This window comes from Opisthorchis viverrini, assembly GCF_000715545.1.
Source record: "Opisthorchis viverrini unplaced genomic scaffold opera_v5_98, whole genome shotgun sequence".
Lineage (NCBI taxonomy): Eukaryota > Metazoa > Platyhelminthes > Trematoda > Opisthorchiida > Opisthorchiidae > Opisthorchis > Opisthorchis viverrini.
In genome coordinates, this window is record NW_008751755.1 from 950,552 (window position 1) to 968,413 (window position 17,862).

At 42.7% G+C, this 17,862-nt stretch overlaps 1 protein-coding gene across 1 annotated transcript in view; it reads left to right on the forward strand.

Moving 5' to 3' along the window:
- T265_05319 (hypothetical protein) overlaps positions 1–1,606 on the forward strand; it is a gene marked incomplete at both ends in the record, with an annotated part of 39,463 nt that extends 37,857 nt beyond the window's left edge. Inside the window, one exon of the mRNA XM_009170302.1 lies at positions 1,301–1,606. Within this exon, the coding sequence (XP_009168566.1) occupies positions 1,301–1,464 (164 nt within the window). The remainder of the gene's footprint in view (positions 1–1,300) is intronic.
- Positions 1,607–17,862: the final 16,256 nt, after the last annotated feature.

Here is a 17,862-nt window from a genome sequence, read left to right on the forward strand (position 1 = left end):
ACGGAAACTCGGGGACTGTGCCTACCTGAGAAGCCCCCAGAAGGGCGAAACCGGTCGGGGGCTCTCGAAGAGTTTTCTGCATCCTTGTGAGTAATCTCGCAAAGTTATCTGTGCAGCTTTTCAAAGCAACAAAGTAGTTTTTGTTCATTAAATAAACAATGTCTGAAGTTATAATTAGTTTCTATTGCGGAGGAATTTTTAGAATTTTGAGGAGTGCTGGTGCTTGTTTAAAAGAAACTATCCAGTTATTCGTTTGGGCAGCAAAAGTCTCTGTCAAAGAAGCGAATTAGATGTACATTTTCCAAGATTTTTCGCCGAACATCTGATAGTCTCAGTAGGTAATAGAACGAACGATCCCAGTTGATGCTTCTCATTAGAGGTTGAAACATCTGAGTCTAGACCTAGCATGACCTTAGGCGAGAAGCTTGTCGTGTTCTGTGTACTGCTGAAACTTGCTCGGTAACTTTACGGGGAATAATGTGCAGAAAATGAATGTCCAGACTTAGCGAGATACACTCATTCGTAAACAAATTTGGTTTTTGCAAGAGACTCACCTGAAACCCAGCTCAAACCTTCGTTTACGATGTTTTCAAACAATTGAATGTGCTACACCAGGCCCTGCATATTTCACCTGTTACGATATTCGAGATTTCACGATACATGCATGGACATTACTCATAAGGTTGTTGAAAATTCTTCGAAAGCCTACGACCGGTTTCACCCTTGTTGGGTAGGCGCAGTCTCAGAGTTTCAATCAACCCTATGTTCTAACTGAGACCTAATTGCACGAAATTAGCGGAATACACAAACAAATTCGGTTTTTCGGGAGACTTCTCCAGAACTCAACTGAACCTCTCGTTTATAACTATGCCCCGAGAAGGGCGAAACTGCATGTGGGCTGACTGAGAATTTTCAGCAACCTTATGAGTAATGTATCACGTTCTATTAATGTCCCAGAATGTTTTTTATAGATGAAGAGAGTTGAATAGCATTGAAACATAACGTTAGCTTTTGTATTACGTGTACCGGTTGGATACGTGGTGCGCCGATATCTCCAGCTGCTGCACCAGGTTGGGTCGATATCTGGACATTCCATCCACATCTGTTTCACCAGGGCGTAAAAGCGAGTACAAACTGTTTCTAATCATGTCTGCAAAGAAAGGCTGCTATTTAACTGTTGAAAGCGAAACAACTTTTTAATTGGGTCTCCGTCCAGTAAGTACTATTTAAAAACTTCTGAATTTCGCACTTTCATCAACAAGTGAACACGACAACCGTGGAAATTTCTTTCTTGTTTCAGATGACGGCCTGATAATCCTGACGTTTGTCGTGGTCGGACTGTTCCTGAGCATGTTGATCTTCATACTATGTGGATGTCGTCGAACAATATGGTATCGGTATCGGAACCGACGAGAAGCCGAACATGTTACCTTGGTCAAAATGGCAGCCAATTATGACATTTGATTACCAATAACGTAATATCTTGCCGAAATAAAACAGCTGCGGCTAGGCACCCAAAGAATCTTGTGAACTGTGATATTTTGCACTCATCTGCTTTCACTACATGCGTTTGTCTTTCTAACTGCACATAAACCATGGATGATAGATGAGTTGTCTTCTCTGGAGATGTGAGAGTCTAAGAGAAAAGTTGGGTAGGGGGTCACACGAAAAATGCAGTAGTGCCCGGTTGGAGGTATTGATTTTTGGTCAGGAGATTACGAATCTTTCTGCGCACATGATCGTTCCGAACTTTAAAACAGTGACCACAAACTGGAGGATTATCCAAGGAGACCAGGCTTGAGACTGTGATGAAATATCTTGATTTGGCCGCTCCTACAGGATCGCTGGCCAACACAAAAGGTGTCCGTCAGTAGCCTACTCGGAGAAAAGCCGTGTGGTATACAGCTGGGAGATTTTCCTCAAGTGTTGTGGAGAAGACATACTTAAATAGATTGAACGACGTTGAGTGCCTTCACTGAAATCCGTAGCTAGTCCTCAGTTCGTTCCCCTCGAAAACGGGATAGCTTCTCCCATGAATGAACAAAGGCGCTTAGGTCTTACGAATTTCATCAACAAATTACTGGGCATTGAATCAACCTCCACCCTTTAAGAAAGATGGACCAAAGAATATCTACAATGCTACTCCCCAACAGGGATCACTTTTTCAGGAGACAGAGAACACCAGCATGGTGTGACATGGCTGATCCAGGTTAGTCGAAAGACAAGCTTATCTCGACTGGCGACTTTCGGTCTGATTTCCGTAGCAGGGGGGCGATGCCACGATTTGTGCATAGCAAAACAAATCACAAGTTGCACTATGTAGATCAAACTTAAGCGTGATTTGTTTTTTGGTAATGTGCTACTCATAAGGTTGCTGAAAATCCGTCGACAGCCCACGACCGGTTTCGCCCTCGGGGGTCATCAGGTAGGCCCAGTCCCCGGATTTCCGTCAACCTTACGTTCTACTTGAAACCAACTTGCTCGAGATCAGCGAATATACACTCATTTGCAAACTTATTTGGTTTTTTGGGAGACTCATTCGGAATCCAGCTGAATCTCTCGTTTGTACTGTTCTCAGGCAACTGAATGTGCTGCACCAGGCCGCCTCATGTTTCAGTCGCTACGATATTCGAAAAACCAAATTAGTTTGTAAATGAGTGTACATTAGCTAATTGTCTGTGTTTTCTTCAAGTCTACGGACTATTTTGAGCACTGTTAATTCAAACTAAAACACGTTTGTCAGACTGGTCATCCAATCAGTGATCCAAGTCCTTAGAATATCTCATTGTGAGGATAAACATGTTCCTTTCCAAAACAAAACTCATCTAGTTGAACTGAAAAAGACCTCCAGTGGACACCCCTTATCTGACACAAGTGTTTTAAAGCTTATCAGTTTGAAGGTCCAAAGATCGACAAAAATAAATTCAACCACAGGACTTTCCACTTGCTGTTCCACGATGGTACATTTGTAAAACCTGTGCGTCTCCGTTGACACATCCCATAATCGCGCAGTTAACTATAGAATAAATCATAGTCTGTTGTGGATAGCCATACTAATCTTCTTGTTCCCGTCAAGGTCCAAATGGATCAAACAAACTCTCTTTGATCATTTTAAGAGATCCAATTTCAAACCAATCGGCAGCTAGCACTTGTCTCAGATTCTGATACAAACTTGTCATTATGACACGTTGGAGAGGTGAGGATATTACAAAAAATCTAAGCTAGTTACATGTAGTTTTGGTATACCGAACGTACATTTTCTCGGCGTACATCTCCACGAGTTACTGGGTTATGTTCGATTACAGAGGGTGCGAAAGAACCTACTTGGGAATACTAGCCTGGTTTCACGAGGCTGGTGACGATGGAGGGGATACGGATTACCGCCAAAACATCCCAAAGACCAAACAGCGAATGACTGGTGGATGTAAACTGATGTTAGAAATACCGGAAGAGTAATCTTCCTCAGCTAACGGAATTTTGCCAAAAAACAGCCAGTCACGTCCCTTTTAGAGGCGAATGTTTATGGTATACTGCGGGAAGATTATATTTTACACGGAGTCAAGTAAAAAGCAAACAATATGAAATACAAACAAATATAAACTAGAGAGAACCACCATTCAGCTCTCCCATAACACTGGATTCGATTGACCAACCTTCTTTCGAATGATCCCATTTGACCATATCCAACGGGTGACGCCTCATCGCCACGAACACTTTAACGGTAAGTCCTTTCAAAAAGAGGAGTGCTAAAGTAGATCTGCAAACAGGGCTTTGTTAGATATCCAAGTGACCAATGAATATTCAAGAATGGCACGGGAGACCGGGTAGGGTGCGTCGACATTCAACTATCATGGGGAATTTCATGCGTAGTTATTTCGATGGGGTAAATGTTTTTGACAAGTATAATAGAGTCCCAGTGTTTTGTTGGCTTATTTCAACCCTAATTTTTAGCATTATTCGGATGTGACCGAACCATTTGTGTGGATCGATTGTGTTCAACTTCCCCATGTAGATGGAGTGTAGATTACATAATCTTCCTGAATTTAATGACCGTGAAAGTGGTGTACAAGCTGTTTCGTCCATAAGAAGTTATGATTTAAGAATAAGAGAAGTTAACCCCGATGTTTTATTTTGCGTACGACACACCAAACGTCGTCAGAACTCGGGAAATTCAGGGTTGCGAATTCTCTGGTTCAAACAACCAATTTCATAAAGATTCTGAAAACTATGAGTCGATGGGAAAGTTCAGTATTTTAGTTTGCCTTTGATGTGGACATTCCAGACAGACGGATCTTCAGTAGCTGCATAGCGTGGATCGGTTCGTCAGCCAGCTGACTGCAGTATGGACTATGGATACCATACTGTTTTAGGCCTACACAGGGTATGACGCGTACCATTGATTTGGTCACGTGCCACGCGTTAGTCGACGTGTAAATGGAAGATATGACCTTCAGTACAAATGTCGATAGAAACAGATGCAGAACAACTTTACGACAGCAGAGATGTAAAGCAGTGAATGTCGGAACAGCAATTAATTTCGGTCGAGTTAGAACTGGACGATCTTCACGTAAAGGGTGCGCCATTATGCGGCAATATTAGTTTGACGTGGAGGCCAAATGTTTTTCCAGATAATTACTCTGACAGACGGCAAATAACCGGAAGTATCGTAGCATCCGAGAAAATTTGTGCTTTGCTAGTGTACACTATGCCTGATGCCTTGTGAAATGAAATGACACACGCTGGACCCAGAAAAACCTGTATGCAATTTCGGGCTGAGAACGAACTTGAAAGATCCGGAGACAACTAAAACGTCCATTTCATTCTTACCAGTGAAATATTTTTCACGTTTCATTTCCGGAAGACACATGAGACAAAGTTCTTTCAATATCTAGTTTTGAACTAAACGGCGGTACTTGTGATATGGAGTTGAGAAAGCTAACAGGTAAAATGGAATGGGTTCAACAACCTCTTCCACATTTCGGTCGAATTGCAAGGGCATTGTAGCAACTACAGTGCCAATTGAAAAGGACATCTATCCAATTATGGACTACTCAATGGCGTCTTTCCAGAGTACAGGGTGGCCGGTGTAATTCGGTTGTAGGTTCTTCTCCTAAGACTCGTTAATTGTATTTCCTGTGCCACAGCTGACTGCCGAATGCAAACTAACCTACACAAAAGATAGAAACTTGGAAAAAAAATACGCAGCTGTTTTGCTTCAAGAACTTCTTGTTAGAACTTCAGAGTGTCTTTGTAATTTTGAAAAACAGTTTGGCTGCAAGAGCTCCTCTATATGTGGTTTATAAACCAGTTGCCAATGATATTGTCTTCGAAATGAAAGTTGTGCACAGTCATGCTTATTTGGAGATTATCAGTAGTATGCAGCCCATAACACTACAAGAAATCTTAAACCTCCAACTTCTTGGCCAGGTGTTTGAACAACTAACCGGTCCACGAGCAACTGACCAGCCTGCTCTCGGACAGGATGGGTGAAACTAGCACCTAAGAAGTCGTCACTCGAGGAGCCAGTCGACACCACTTCCTGTAGTTTCTGTGACTGGAGCATGAATGGCATTGCATCCTGGTTAAGTGCGAGCTAATCATGCTGCTTTTCAGCCGCTCGTACCCGAACCGTTGGGTGTTTAAACTATTGACTAGGAGGTCGAGACCGTCTACTGAAGTTCCATCGGATACGCACCGTTGTTCTGTATTCCTCAGCTTTTCGGCTTCACTTACAAGATGAAATCTTGATCAAACCTATCAAATCCCCTCGCACGGCCAAAAGTCATACATTGTTTTCGAGATAATCTCCATCAGTGTTCTGGTGTTCAATCAAATGTGATGACTGGTGGGAGTTACTTTCAATAATCGGAACGTACAGCATTCATTCGCACTAATAACAGGCTGGTAGAGTATCGATTGTGGAGAGAAGAGGCAGAGTTCAAGTCTAGGATCGCTGCACTTTATATATCAGCAAGCTATGTGCACTTAAGTTTGACCGAGTGAAACGAATCAGTGGGACAGCACTGACAACCAAATGCTGAGATTATTCCGAAAGGTTCATTTAGGCCAACTGGGTGACCTGCGGTCACCGGATATTCGATTATCTATGTGATGATCTACCAGTTCCCTGATGGCTATAAAGTTTGGTTTTGTGTCATGGCTCCTTTTAGATATTTTGGTAAGTTCTTTACGACAACCCAGGAATCAGTCGTGGATAATGTTAGCGTGTTCGTAAGCCTGAACAATATATAATGTGAATTTTTCGTCCCGCCTTAAATGTGTTATNAAAGATCGTGAAAAATCGCATCACGTACTTGCATTCCTGCTCTGGCGCACTTTGCTACGAACGATGTTTTCAAACGTTATCTGAAACAAATCACATGGTATTGTCCAAAGAAAATTTCTCTATGTGATGACAGTCCAGCATACTGTGGATTTGGCGTTTGACCTATTCTTTTGTGTCCCGATTAGGCACACATAAGTTTGTTGATTCTACTTTTGGATTGTGAGGTCACGTTTTTGTATGGGCGCATATTTTCTGTAGCTGATGAATCGATCCAATGGACCATCAAGTGGCTCGTTTTTGGATAAATCTCACACACTATGGTGTAGTCTAATAATGTGGCAATCCGCAAATAAATCTGACGATAGCGAACTTTATAAACACAGTCATCGAGGCAATGGACAAACAGTGCTCATGTGCACAACAAAGGATGGCTCTAGTTAGAACGCGGTCTACCTAAACGGCGTACTAGAAGCCTGTACAGTTCTAGTTATCCGCATCAGTGAACGGTCACACTGTCAAGCACTGTTCGGATTGAATACGGAGGTTTGTTAGTTAGGATATCTCCCAAGCACTAACAATGATTACTAATAAGGGCGAATCGCTTTATAAAACTTAACTTTGAAGCATATTCACTTAGCTTGAGTGGACCAGTGTAAACTCGGAGCCCAAAGAACAGGAACTGATGGTTGTGATGCCTCTTCGCACTTTCAATAACGGATTCTGGAGCTTACGTTGACTGCACCACTGGTAACCTTGTGTTGACTGAGTTGATTCTCACCTGGAGTGTTGGTGAGAAACTAGAGAGTGAACCGTGTGGAGAGGCAAGCATGGATGAGACTTCCATTAGGAACTCAGGCAACTACTCTAAATCATCCAAGTGGCTGACAGAGTCCGCGTGCTACTCAGTGAGGATATCGCGTCACCAAGTAGAATTGCCTGAACAGCTATTAACGTCAAGGAAACGGCAACATCAATGAAATTCGGGCATGCTACCGAATATCCTCTAAGGCCTCTAAGGAAATAATCTTGACTACGTATAAATCCCACTGGTCAGGCGGAAAACATATCCTAATATTGGACAGGAAGATCATAACCTCTTGTTTTTTTATCGGAGACCAGTTCCGGTTTAAACTGAGAGACTCAGATTTTTCAAAGCTCTGGCGCAGCGGTGGTGGCGGGAAACAATCGGCCTCCGTCTTTGGGTGTTAGCCTATGCATATGTCCAGAAGTACTACTAAAACTAGCGAGATACAGTCATTTGCAAACAAATTTTGGTTTTTACGAGAGACTGACGTGGAACTCAACTAGATCTCTCGTTTATGCTCTTTCCTACCTGATGAGCCCCATGAGGGGCGAAACCGGTGGTGGGCTGTCGAATAATTTTCAGTAAACTTATGAGTAGTGCATTACACATATACATGTATCGCGATATCTCGAATATCGTTGCGACTGGAACATGAGGCGGTCTGGTGGAGCACATTCGATTGCTTGGAAACATCAAAAACGAGAGATTAGGCTGGGTTTCAGGTAAGTCTCTCGCGAAAACCGAATTCGTTTGCAAATGAATGTATTTCTGTTAAATCAGATGATACGCCAATCTGTGGTATCTGCTGCTGACCCGCCTCAGTGCCTAGTGCCGGGAAAAAGATTCACGTATGGGAACACAACCGCTATATTCCGAGCAAGCGAGTGAGAGCAAAAGTTGCAATGGCTTTCTGATATTGATCCAGGCTGTCTGATAGGCGTTAGTGAACACCCGTCAACATCATTCGTGCCTCTATGAAATGCCTGAACGCTGAACGCATTCAGTCGTGCTTCTGTGGGGCGCATGAACATTCATCGGATTTTGCTGAATTGATTGAATGACTGAGTGGCCTGGATGCTTGCCGGCTTCTTAGGTTACTTTCAGGAATCTCGCCTTCCTGATAATTTCGCTAATTTCGGGCAACTTGGTTTCGAGTAGAACATCAGGTTGACGGAAACTCGAGGTCTGCGCCTACCTGATGATATCCAAGAATGGCGGAACCGGTCGTGGGTTGTCGAAGAACTTCCAGCACACTTGTGAAACTACAATTATTTCTCCGAGTTAACCATGATTAGATGTACTTTGCCTCGCATACCCGACTTTGTATGGCATATCGGAGTGGTGCAACGAGGTGTTGTCATGTGGTTCATGCGCGGTTCACTCCAAAAGAGCAGAGTCTGACGACCGGGTGAACAAAAGTTCTGGGAATTCGTTAAAAGTCAAGTAATAAAAAGAAGCTGATACGAATTGCTGATCCTCCGCACTTTTGAAAAGAGACGCTTTTATTGGCTGCAATAATGTTGTGGCACAAAAAACAACGGGGACCACACTAGTTTCATCAAGTTATTAAATCAAACTAGGGGTTACACGAAGACTTTGTGACAGTATGGTGAAAACCGACTGGATGTGCACAACCAATAAAGCACCACTAGGTTCATTCCGCTTCTTAACAGTGCACTGATGCTTTTAACGCGACTGGTGATGAGGCGTTTGATACCAACTTGCTCAGCTCAGCGGATGACCGAACGACAAGAGGTTACCAGTTTTGCTCACTGCTTCAAATGTAGCACCCTTTCGATGCCCAGATCACCCGAAGATGAGATACTGTTAGGATGTCTAAGCTAAGACAGGCGAAGTGTAACTGGAGGTTTGGGTTCGAACCACGAACCTTCTGGCCAGTAAGTTATACACGGGACAGAGCTCGAGTAACTGATGATAATTGCATCAAGAAATTTCGGACTATTTGGTCAGGACTTATCAATAATCGACAAAACCAGTCCCATTGTCTTCACCCTCAAAGTGTAGAAATAGTCACATCTCCATGACCACTCAAATTAATTCGTTGCAACGTTCTTTTTATGGTGGACGCCATCTTATCTATCTTTGCTCTACCTTCGTTTTTTTGGTTCTGAAGGTCAACCGTAGTAGCACGAACGTCAATCATGAAACTTCAGTGATATTAAAGTTGTTCTTTTCAACATTACTACAACCAAGTCTATATGACTTATTTCTTCCAAAAGTTTGAAACCAGCGAGGAGTCAACTAACGGGGTAATCGATTCGCTGGATGCGATTTGCTGTTAAGGACAGAAACACACGCGTAGGCTTCCTAATCTAAATATTCCGAATAACATATCGTCATGGAAACGAATTTACTGGAATCAGTTTGATCCTAGGCCATGAGAAATCAATGATAGAACAAAGTAAACCAACTTATCCCGTGGTATTTCTCTGCGTCTATCGTTGCTTAACTATTGAACTACAGTTGATAGTTCAGCTAAGCTAAATATTCTGGCAGTGAGATTATACATTCAACATTTCGCAGAACCATAGGGAGACTACAGCTGTTCTCAGTTGTTACCACGATGTGTTTCTCAAAATCTGACCTTAGAAATGTCATCCTATATGTACACAGTTATATATGGAGCGTCTCATAATAAATGCAAAATTTGATTGGGTAAGTGAACGTAGTTAATCAAAGAAAGGATAACAAATTTTCTAGTGTTGGTAGCCACATAAACCAGGTTCTGTATGCAAGTTTGGCATCTTTTCTGTTCACCATGGATGTCAGTACGCTCTCTGAAACTGTGAAACTCTATTATTCCCTTGGTGAAAGCGCCACCGCTACACTTCGTGTTTACAAAACCTATCATGGTCTCACCAAAGATCCTTTCACTGTGTCGACCATTACACGCTTGGTTGCAAAATTTGAGTCCAGTGGATCTGCTTTGGATGTTTCTGACAGAGGGAGAAAGTCTCTGAGTGATGAAAGAGCGCCCATTGTACAGAATGCCGTCGAGCAACTTCAGTCCCAGACTACCATGGTATCTTCGTCAATAACTCAGGTGTCTCAGTTGACCGGCGTTCCCCGCGCCAGCGTGCATCGTATTATGAGACGCCACCTTCATCTCTACCCGTATTCTCAAGAGCAATAATTGGACAGGAGTGTGTACGAGTGACGCTTGAAGTAGTTAAACATGCTGTGTCACGCATCTCATACCGCATCCAACTTGTTACAGAAGAAAGCGGCGGTTTATCAACATCTTTTGTAATGCCAGTTTATTTACAGTAAACCTCCACATAAAAAAAATAAATGTTTAAATTGGTGTTAAAGTTTTAACATGGGTATTAATTCTGTGTTTATTATGAGACACCCTGTATATATAAAGGCTCTCTGAATCTACCGATATTTTGCAAAACCGTGTTCGTAACCGAATATTTGTGTTTCTAACAAGCTGGGAATTTTCTCCCAGCTTTTTCAATAAAAAGTCGTCGTAATTCTGCTGGTGAGATCTTCCGCCTCGTAATGAGCACCCCATAAAGAATAAATCCTTAAGAGTGCACATCAAAAATGTCGCCTAAATGCTTGACAACACGACGGATATCTAGGAATGCGGAGGCGTATATTCACCGAAAAGTAACATTGATATCCCAACAAATGGAAAATTGTCACCTTATACTACTTTTACTTGTCAAGTAGTTTGAGCGTAAGAAGGGGGATGAGTCCATAAGGGGAAACAGGATAATGATGAGTAGCCTGAGGCGGTGACGGGGGGCACGAATCAAACCGGACACCATTTAAAAACATGATCAGTATTACTAATCAGTATAGAAGTACGAACGTACGTCGTAACACACTGAATCGAGTAAAATTCTATTAATATATTTAACGCACTATACACAACATTTTAGCTTAGGGATCAGAGATAATTGCTTCAACAGTAGTGAAAAGCAATGACACTACTGTTGCGCACAGTTCATCCAATGGTTCTCATCTCGCAACGCCAAACAATGTGACTTAGTTCGAACATTCTCTCCCCAATGGTTATATGGCGTGACTGCACCACAAAACTAGTCAAGCGATATTAGTAATGCGGCTGAATAGAAATACGCGTCACGTGGCTATCGCAAGAAAACAGAAACATACACCGTCGGGCCGAAACCATGACGAATGCGCGAACACCTGATTGGGAAGTCGGGCTGGATGAACGAAAGACTCTTAGCAAGCATGCATGCATAACGTCGGTTGAATTGCTCACATAGCGCGAATACCGGTGAAAGGAAGAAGGCCTTCATTGCAGAGCTGTTTATTAGAGAAACGTTAACTGAACTGTTACAGACTAGTGGACAGGGAAGCAAAACTCTCATATGCATCTCTTCTGCAAAAACTGAACATCCATCTTCTCCTGGAAAGCGTCTTCTCGAACTTTCCTGGATATTCATTGACTGCTACTCAAATGCAGGCAAAGGCTACAAAGCGACTCCACAAATTCCGTAATAGATCTCACTTTTCACGGGACGCGCAGCGGATTTACGAGAGAACATACTACTCGCATGGTGCCATCAGGAGTACCCACCGTTACACTGGTAACAATGTGAAACCATGATCCGTTTTGCGATCTGTAAAGCAGTGTCTCTAGTTCTCAGTGTAGCAATAAATAAAAACCAGACGACACCACCTTAGTTTTGAGGGTATGGATGTATTGTTCAATCGATAGTGCCAGCTCGTTGCTGGGACATGTCGGTACAAATTGTAAGCGCTTCGAGCAAACGGGGGAGGGATGATTTTATGTGGGCGAGGTGATCTCACATGAGTGTAGGAATAGTTTGTTGAAGACTGCATGGTCATAGGACTTCAGACGCTCAGCTTATAAGTTATTGCGATGTAAGTATACTATTTATTGTCATAATCAACTTCCGAATTTGGCTCTGTTATGTGGAATTATATCATTTAGAGGACAAACAGCGACAGAGAAAGATGTTTCATGCTGGATGCGAGTATTCTCATTGCTGTCGCCAACCGCGGTTGACGCCAAATTAATAAAAAATGAGCGAACGTACAAACCAATATTTGGTAAACAAAATTCAACTTAGAAAGATAAATATTGGACAAGTGGGTCACATAGACCAGGATGAATGCAACTTAGGTCGTTTAATGACCTAAAGTTTAATAGGTGAGATGACGCGCTTGTTCCTTCGGAATCGTCAACTTGGTGGCCAAAGATAGTGAGACGGGTGAGTATAGACAAAGTACGTTCCCAACAAAACATGGATTGGTGGTTACTCGTTCACTTCAGTCAGGTCAGGGGGTACTCAAGCCTGATTCAAATGCTTGTTCACACCTGTTACCCAGACAAACAAAGGAAGATACCTATGTGCGTTCTGACTCACTCGGTGTTAGTTCCACCCCAGTGCACCTAAAATAAAGCGGCAAAGAAACCAATCAAGACGATAGAATGTGCTCGTGTAAGGAGGAAATCCCTTCCCCGCGAAGCAGTTCATTAGCAAACACCAACTAAACATTTGAAAACTATTGTACAGGAAAGTGAACACTTTGTTTTTAAAAACTGAATATTCCTACGCGTCTTCTTGAACTTTCGTGTATTTTCAATCACTATCACGCAATTGTAAAGCAGTTCCACAAGTCCCGAGATAAACCTCGCCTGCCGGCGTAATACTTCTCACTACTTGATGCGAGGCGGAGTTATGAGGAAATCACATGCTACTCGTACGTCTCATCAGTAGTATCCGACCTTACAGTCTTGACAGAAACAACGGATAATACTACCAACGTAATGGTGAGCTGGTTAACCCCACGGACGCCTCGTAAAAATTTCTTAAAAACATTCACCGGATGACTTTAAAAGCGATTTTTGATGTGTCCCTTGAGAGGTTTTGTAGCGCTTAAGGAATATCACATGTGGAATGATATGGGGATAGGCTGGAAGAGAGGGGCATGCCCCGGTCCCAGTTTAATTCGGAATCAAAACATACGTGACCATAGTCTGAAGTGAAACAGTATTCTTGCGTAAAACTTCTGGATATATATATATAAATATGTGTTGCGGAACCACTTCAGGCATCCATTACTTTCGACATCTCCAAGTTTCCCCACATAAACATGAGTGCCTATGGCGAATAAAAAGTATGTTGCATCATTTTACTTCCCTGCGTATCGGATTCTCCTGAAATCACAGCTTGTGTTCAAAGTTGTTTCCGTAAGTAAACGTACTGTGTCACTCTCTAATGACTCCGTGCCTACTTACCGAATGTCCCTCGATACTTGAGGTTGCGTCCTATAAGTAAAACTTATCTATGCTGAAAACCTGAGAAGCACATCTGCACAGCTGTTTCATCCTTACTCGGACTCATAAGCAATGCGCATCTCACGAAAATCCAGTGAGTCTCGAACCCTTGACCGCGCTGCCGGTTGTTTGAAAGCTTAACCACACGAATTCGTGCACGTTTTGAATAATATTCTTCAGATCTATGCTCCCCCAGTGAGTGGTATCCACCGAGACTTAAGCTTGACCTTTGCGGTGCACAAATGCTTAATTCATTGAGAATAAAAAGCGAAGCACACTCATGCTCCGTAAACCGAGCTCGATTATGTGATGGCAAACGCTGTGGAAGTACAAACTGCGCGAACCGCAAAATGAATGCCAAATCTGAAGTCGAAGCATGACATCTGATCACTTTGATAGACATGGAAGACCACTGGAATTAGGTGTTCTCTCTGTAGACGGGAAAAATCCATCGTATTCTGGCTGTGCCAAAGAAACCAATTGAGAATTCCTGAGAATTGGGCTCCCAGTGCACACATTCATGTGGCCGCGGACAACGTTGGCCCAAATGGAGGGTCACCAGGCGTAACTTTCAGTGAAGACTCTGTTCTGGATAATTCCAGAAAGTCCTTGGTAATACTGTTTAAATATCTGATACAACAGTTTGTGTGATATGAAAGCATGGTGGCCCACCATTTCACAGTCACTCACAATGACTCAGATATTCTTGTGAAGAAACAACTTTCACCATTCACGATTTACTTCCATAAGCCGTCCGTTTCAAAAATATTCAGTAGCCTGAAACACAGAACCATGCATAGTTGCTCTGGTTTAATGGATTCGGGAAAAAACATGTTTGATTCCGCTATCCATTGAAACTGATCAAGTTTCTGTTGTTTTATCGAGTTATTGACCGAATGGACGTGAGAAAAACGACCTCAGATTACATTGTGCGCCAAACGTCGTAATCCAGGTCGGAGGGTACATCGGTAGCGTGAGCTCAGAGGCATTTGTAGGTCCGAGGATGGCCAGCAATGGTTTGTGATGGGCTGTGCGGCACTCTTTAAAATTTCTCTCTCCCACCTGCTTTCATTTTCCCCGTTATTAAGAGTGATACAAACAACCCTTTCTGAACCAAAAGATAAACTATTTTAGGAAACATGGGCTTCAACACCCATCCGAAGAATAGATTCACAAGGGGATTGAGGAAAAATCGGATGTAAAAAGACTGGTTGACACGATTCTCACCAGTACCAGACGTAGACTGTGGGTCTGAGCAGGTTGATAATATCCGTGTAAAGATGTGAACGATGATCGGTTTTGCCGCACCAACAAGCGTACCTCAGGACCTCCAATTTGGTTCAAAGGCAAATCCTGCCACCCAGACAAGCTTTCCTCGATAATTCGATGGTCTAACCCAGCTAGTCTAAATGTTAACAAGACTCGATTTTGTAGGATTAACTAAGGTACTGGATTCTTAAATTTCTGCAAAAGCTCGCATAATTTCTCTTCACCTGTGTAAACATAAACTAGTATCACTCGGTTCAGTTACCATTTCGCCATCGCCCAACTCTCCAGCAAGTGTGGACGACAGTTTGAGGCCTTTCCTTTCAAATTTTACATCAATTCACCAGAAAAACATTCTTCGGGGAGCCACGATCCACCAACCAGTTGGAAAATTGTCGAATGGTCATGAACTGATCTGCCAATATTCTCATCATCTGTGAATCTAATCGACTTATTCCTGACAAGGAGAGCACTCGAATCGATTCGATACATGTACTATGTTCCTTGAATAGTGCAATGGTTCACTGCCAACGTCTCAACCGAAGAAAAACGTACACGCCAAATTTTTTTATTAAGTACCTCCATCACTGTCGCATCCTCGGGTTGTGGAAGATGTAAAATTCAGATCTATACTTTCAACATACTGGCGGGAGACAATATATTTTAGTATAAACAGCATAGACTTCGGTGTGAGCCAAGCACCCAAGTCGTGTTTTCGCCTGCTGTACATCCAAACGACCGGACGTTGACAACAATTCCATTCTGTTGCAGAGTATGTTCTGTAATTTCTTGCGTTAAACCAAAATATATGTCAAACTGTTTCTCACACTGCTCAGTCAACGAACGAAATTGACAAGGGGGTTAAGTGAGAGAGTTTCTAAGAAGGAGTCGTTTCATCATCTTTGGAAATTTGTGCAAAATACTATTTGCTAGTGAACAAACATGTCTATCTTTGAATTTAATAACGTATGTATTTTTTTATCTATTTTCATAAAAGAACTACTCATAAGGTTGCTGAAAACTCTTCGAAACTCTTCTGAAACTCTTCTTGAAACATGAGGCGGTCTGTGTGCAGCACATTCAGTTGTGGAATCCCATAAACTGGAGATTCAGTTGAGTCTCTCGTAAAAACCAGATTGATTTGCAAATGAGTGTATTTCTCGAATATTTTGTATCTAATTTCAGCTTTATTCCGCAAACGCGCCTCGAGCTGTTGACTAAAACAGATGTACTTCTCGGCACCCTTATATATAACATGGACATATATGTTTCAAGAACTTGCAGGTACCGACTGACTAGTCGTAAAAATTCCATCATTTCTTTCAGCCGGTCAGCTGACAGTCACGTGCAAAGAAAATGTACATTACTGCAGTATTAACTGTACGGATCCCTTTAACTAGGACTGCACTGAGATATACGCAAAGATCGTTGCTATTCATTGACGTCTTGGGGATAACTCATACGAAATCCACTTAGGTTACCTTATCGGAATGATGTTTCGCTAATCAATCAAACAACCGAATATTTTTTTTGACAGTTCATGATAAATGTTCACAACTTCTCATGGAACGTCTGACAGAAAGTCAGCTAAAACCGAACAGACATTCCTAATGAATGATCTATTCAGCGTTAATGACTGCATGAATTCCCATCCAGGGCATGACCGAGGCGGATTACTGAGTCAATGAGTCATGCTCGTAGAAAGCTCGAGCACAAAGGCAGCGAACGAAGAGTCTTCTAATCACCATAGGAAACGAGGTTATGTGACCCCCGACAACACACACACAGACCATTGACTTCTGGTCTTAAGGCCAAACCATCTGTCACGTGGGACATGTGGAGGAGGAACACGTCGAAGTGATCATCCAAGTTTCAGAAGGATCTCCCACCATTTACCCAAAATTCTCCTAATGTGCCTTCGTATCTCCCAGCACCAAGCGAGTAGTCCTGTTTAGACAACCCACTCCGTTGCGCTGACCTTCAAAACGGAAGCTGCAGTCGTCGGGCTTCAATTTTTATCACACTGAGACTGCTTTAGCAATTGCAAAACAGAGCTCATTGTCACAATGTCACCGCTAACTACGCTAATCACGCTACGCGGGCATTCGATTGACGCTATGCCTGCTACGGGTTTCTCTTTCATCAAGTAGCTATGAGCATGCATTCTTTTCTGCTGTGATTACAGATCAGTGATATATTATTGCACTAGATAACGGATTTGCTTTTGGCTCCACAGCGTACACCTCATAGCATTTACTTCCTTTTTTCGTTCGTCCTGAAACAACCACCTGGTACATATTCACAGTACACGACCGAGTACTATTCAGCCGCATTAAGCTAATGGCTTTCGAGCAGTATGACTGTACAGGCACAGCCTTCCCAACTCCCATGTGAGTATTCCGTATGTAGGTTCGTCGGGAAAAGAAACTCTGGGTTCAAGTAGAACATGAGGTTGACGAAAACCCGGGGGAGTGCGTCCACCTGATGGGCCCCAAGAAGGGGGAAATCGGTCGTTGGCTGTCGAAGAGATTTCAGCGACCTTGTGAGTAATCTTCTTCATGAAAAACCTTTGGAATTCACCACCTTGTTTTATTCTGTATGAGATAAATCGATGGATGAACCGTGCGTAGCAATAGCCGCTGTCTTCAGTGTTCTTGATCTAGATAGCGACGGTTCCCTCATCTGGAGCTGAAAAGGTGTACATCCTTACTTATAAATAGTGACGCAAAACAGGTTGGGAACAGTTATCAACGGCTACACAAGGGATTGGTTTCGTGCTTTAATGTAGTATACTGTATTGTAGTGTGCTATTGTAGAACATACCTGTTATATCTGCTGATTCGCCAATCTGTTCTATCTGACCGTTGACCCGCCCCAGTGTCTAAATGCCGGAAAAAAGACTCGCAGAAAGGAACACAACAGCCGTACTCCGAACAAGCGAGTGCGAGAGCGTTAGTTCCTGCGAGTGCAAAGGTACAACGTTCTCAAACTACTTATTGGAAAGAAACTGTCTGAATTTCGTCCAATGCTGACGCATATGTCTGGTACGAGGCTGTGAGGGGGCGTTGTCTGCCTGGTCAACATCTAGCGGAGCTGAGAGTCTTGGTAGATTTTGAGCACTCAGTGGTTGCTTTCAGGAGGATGACCTTTCTGATAATATTTTAGTATGGTTTTGTATACTACAGTATCACCTCGACCCAA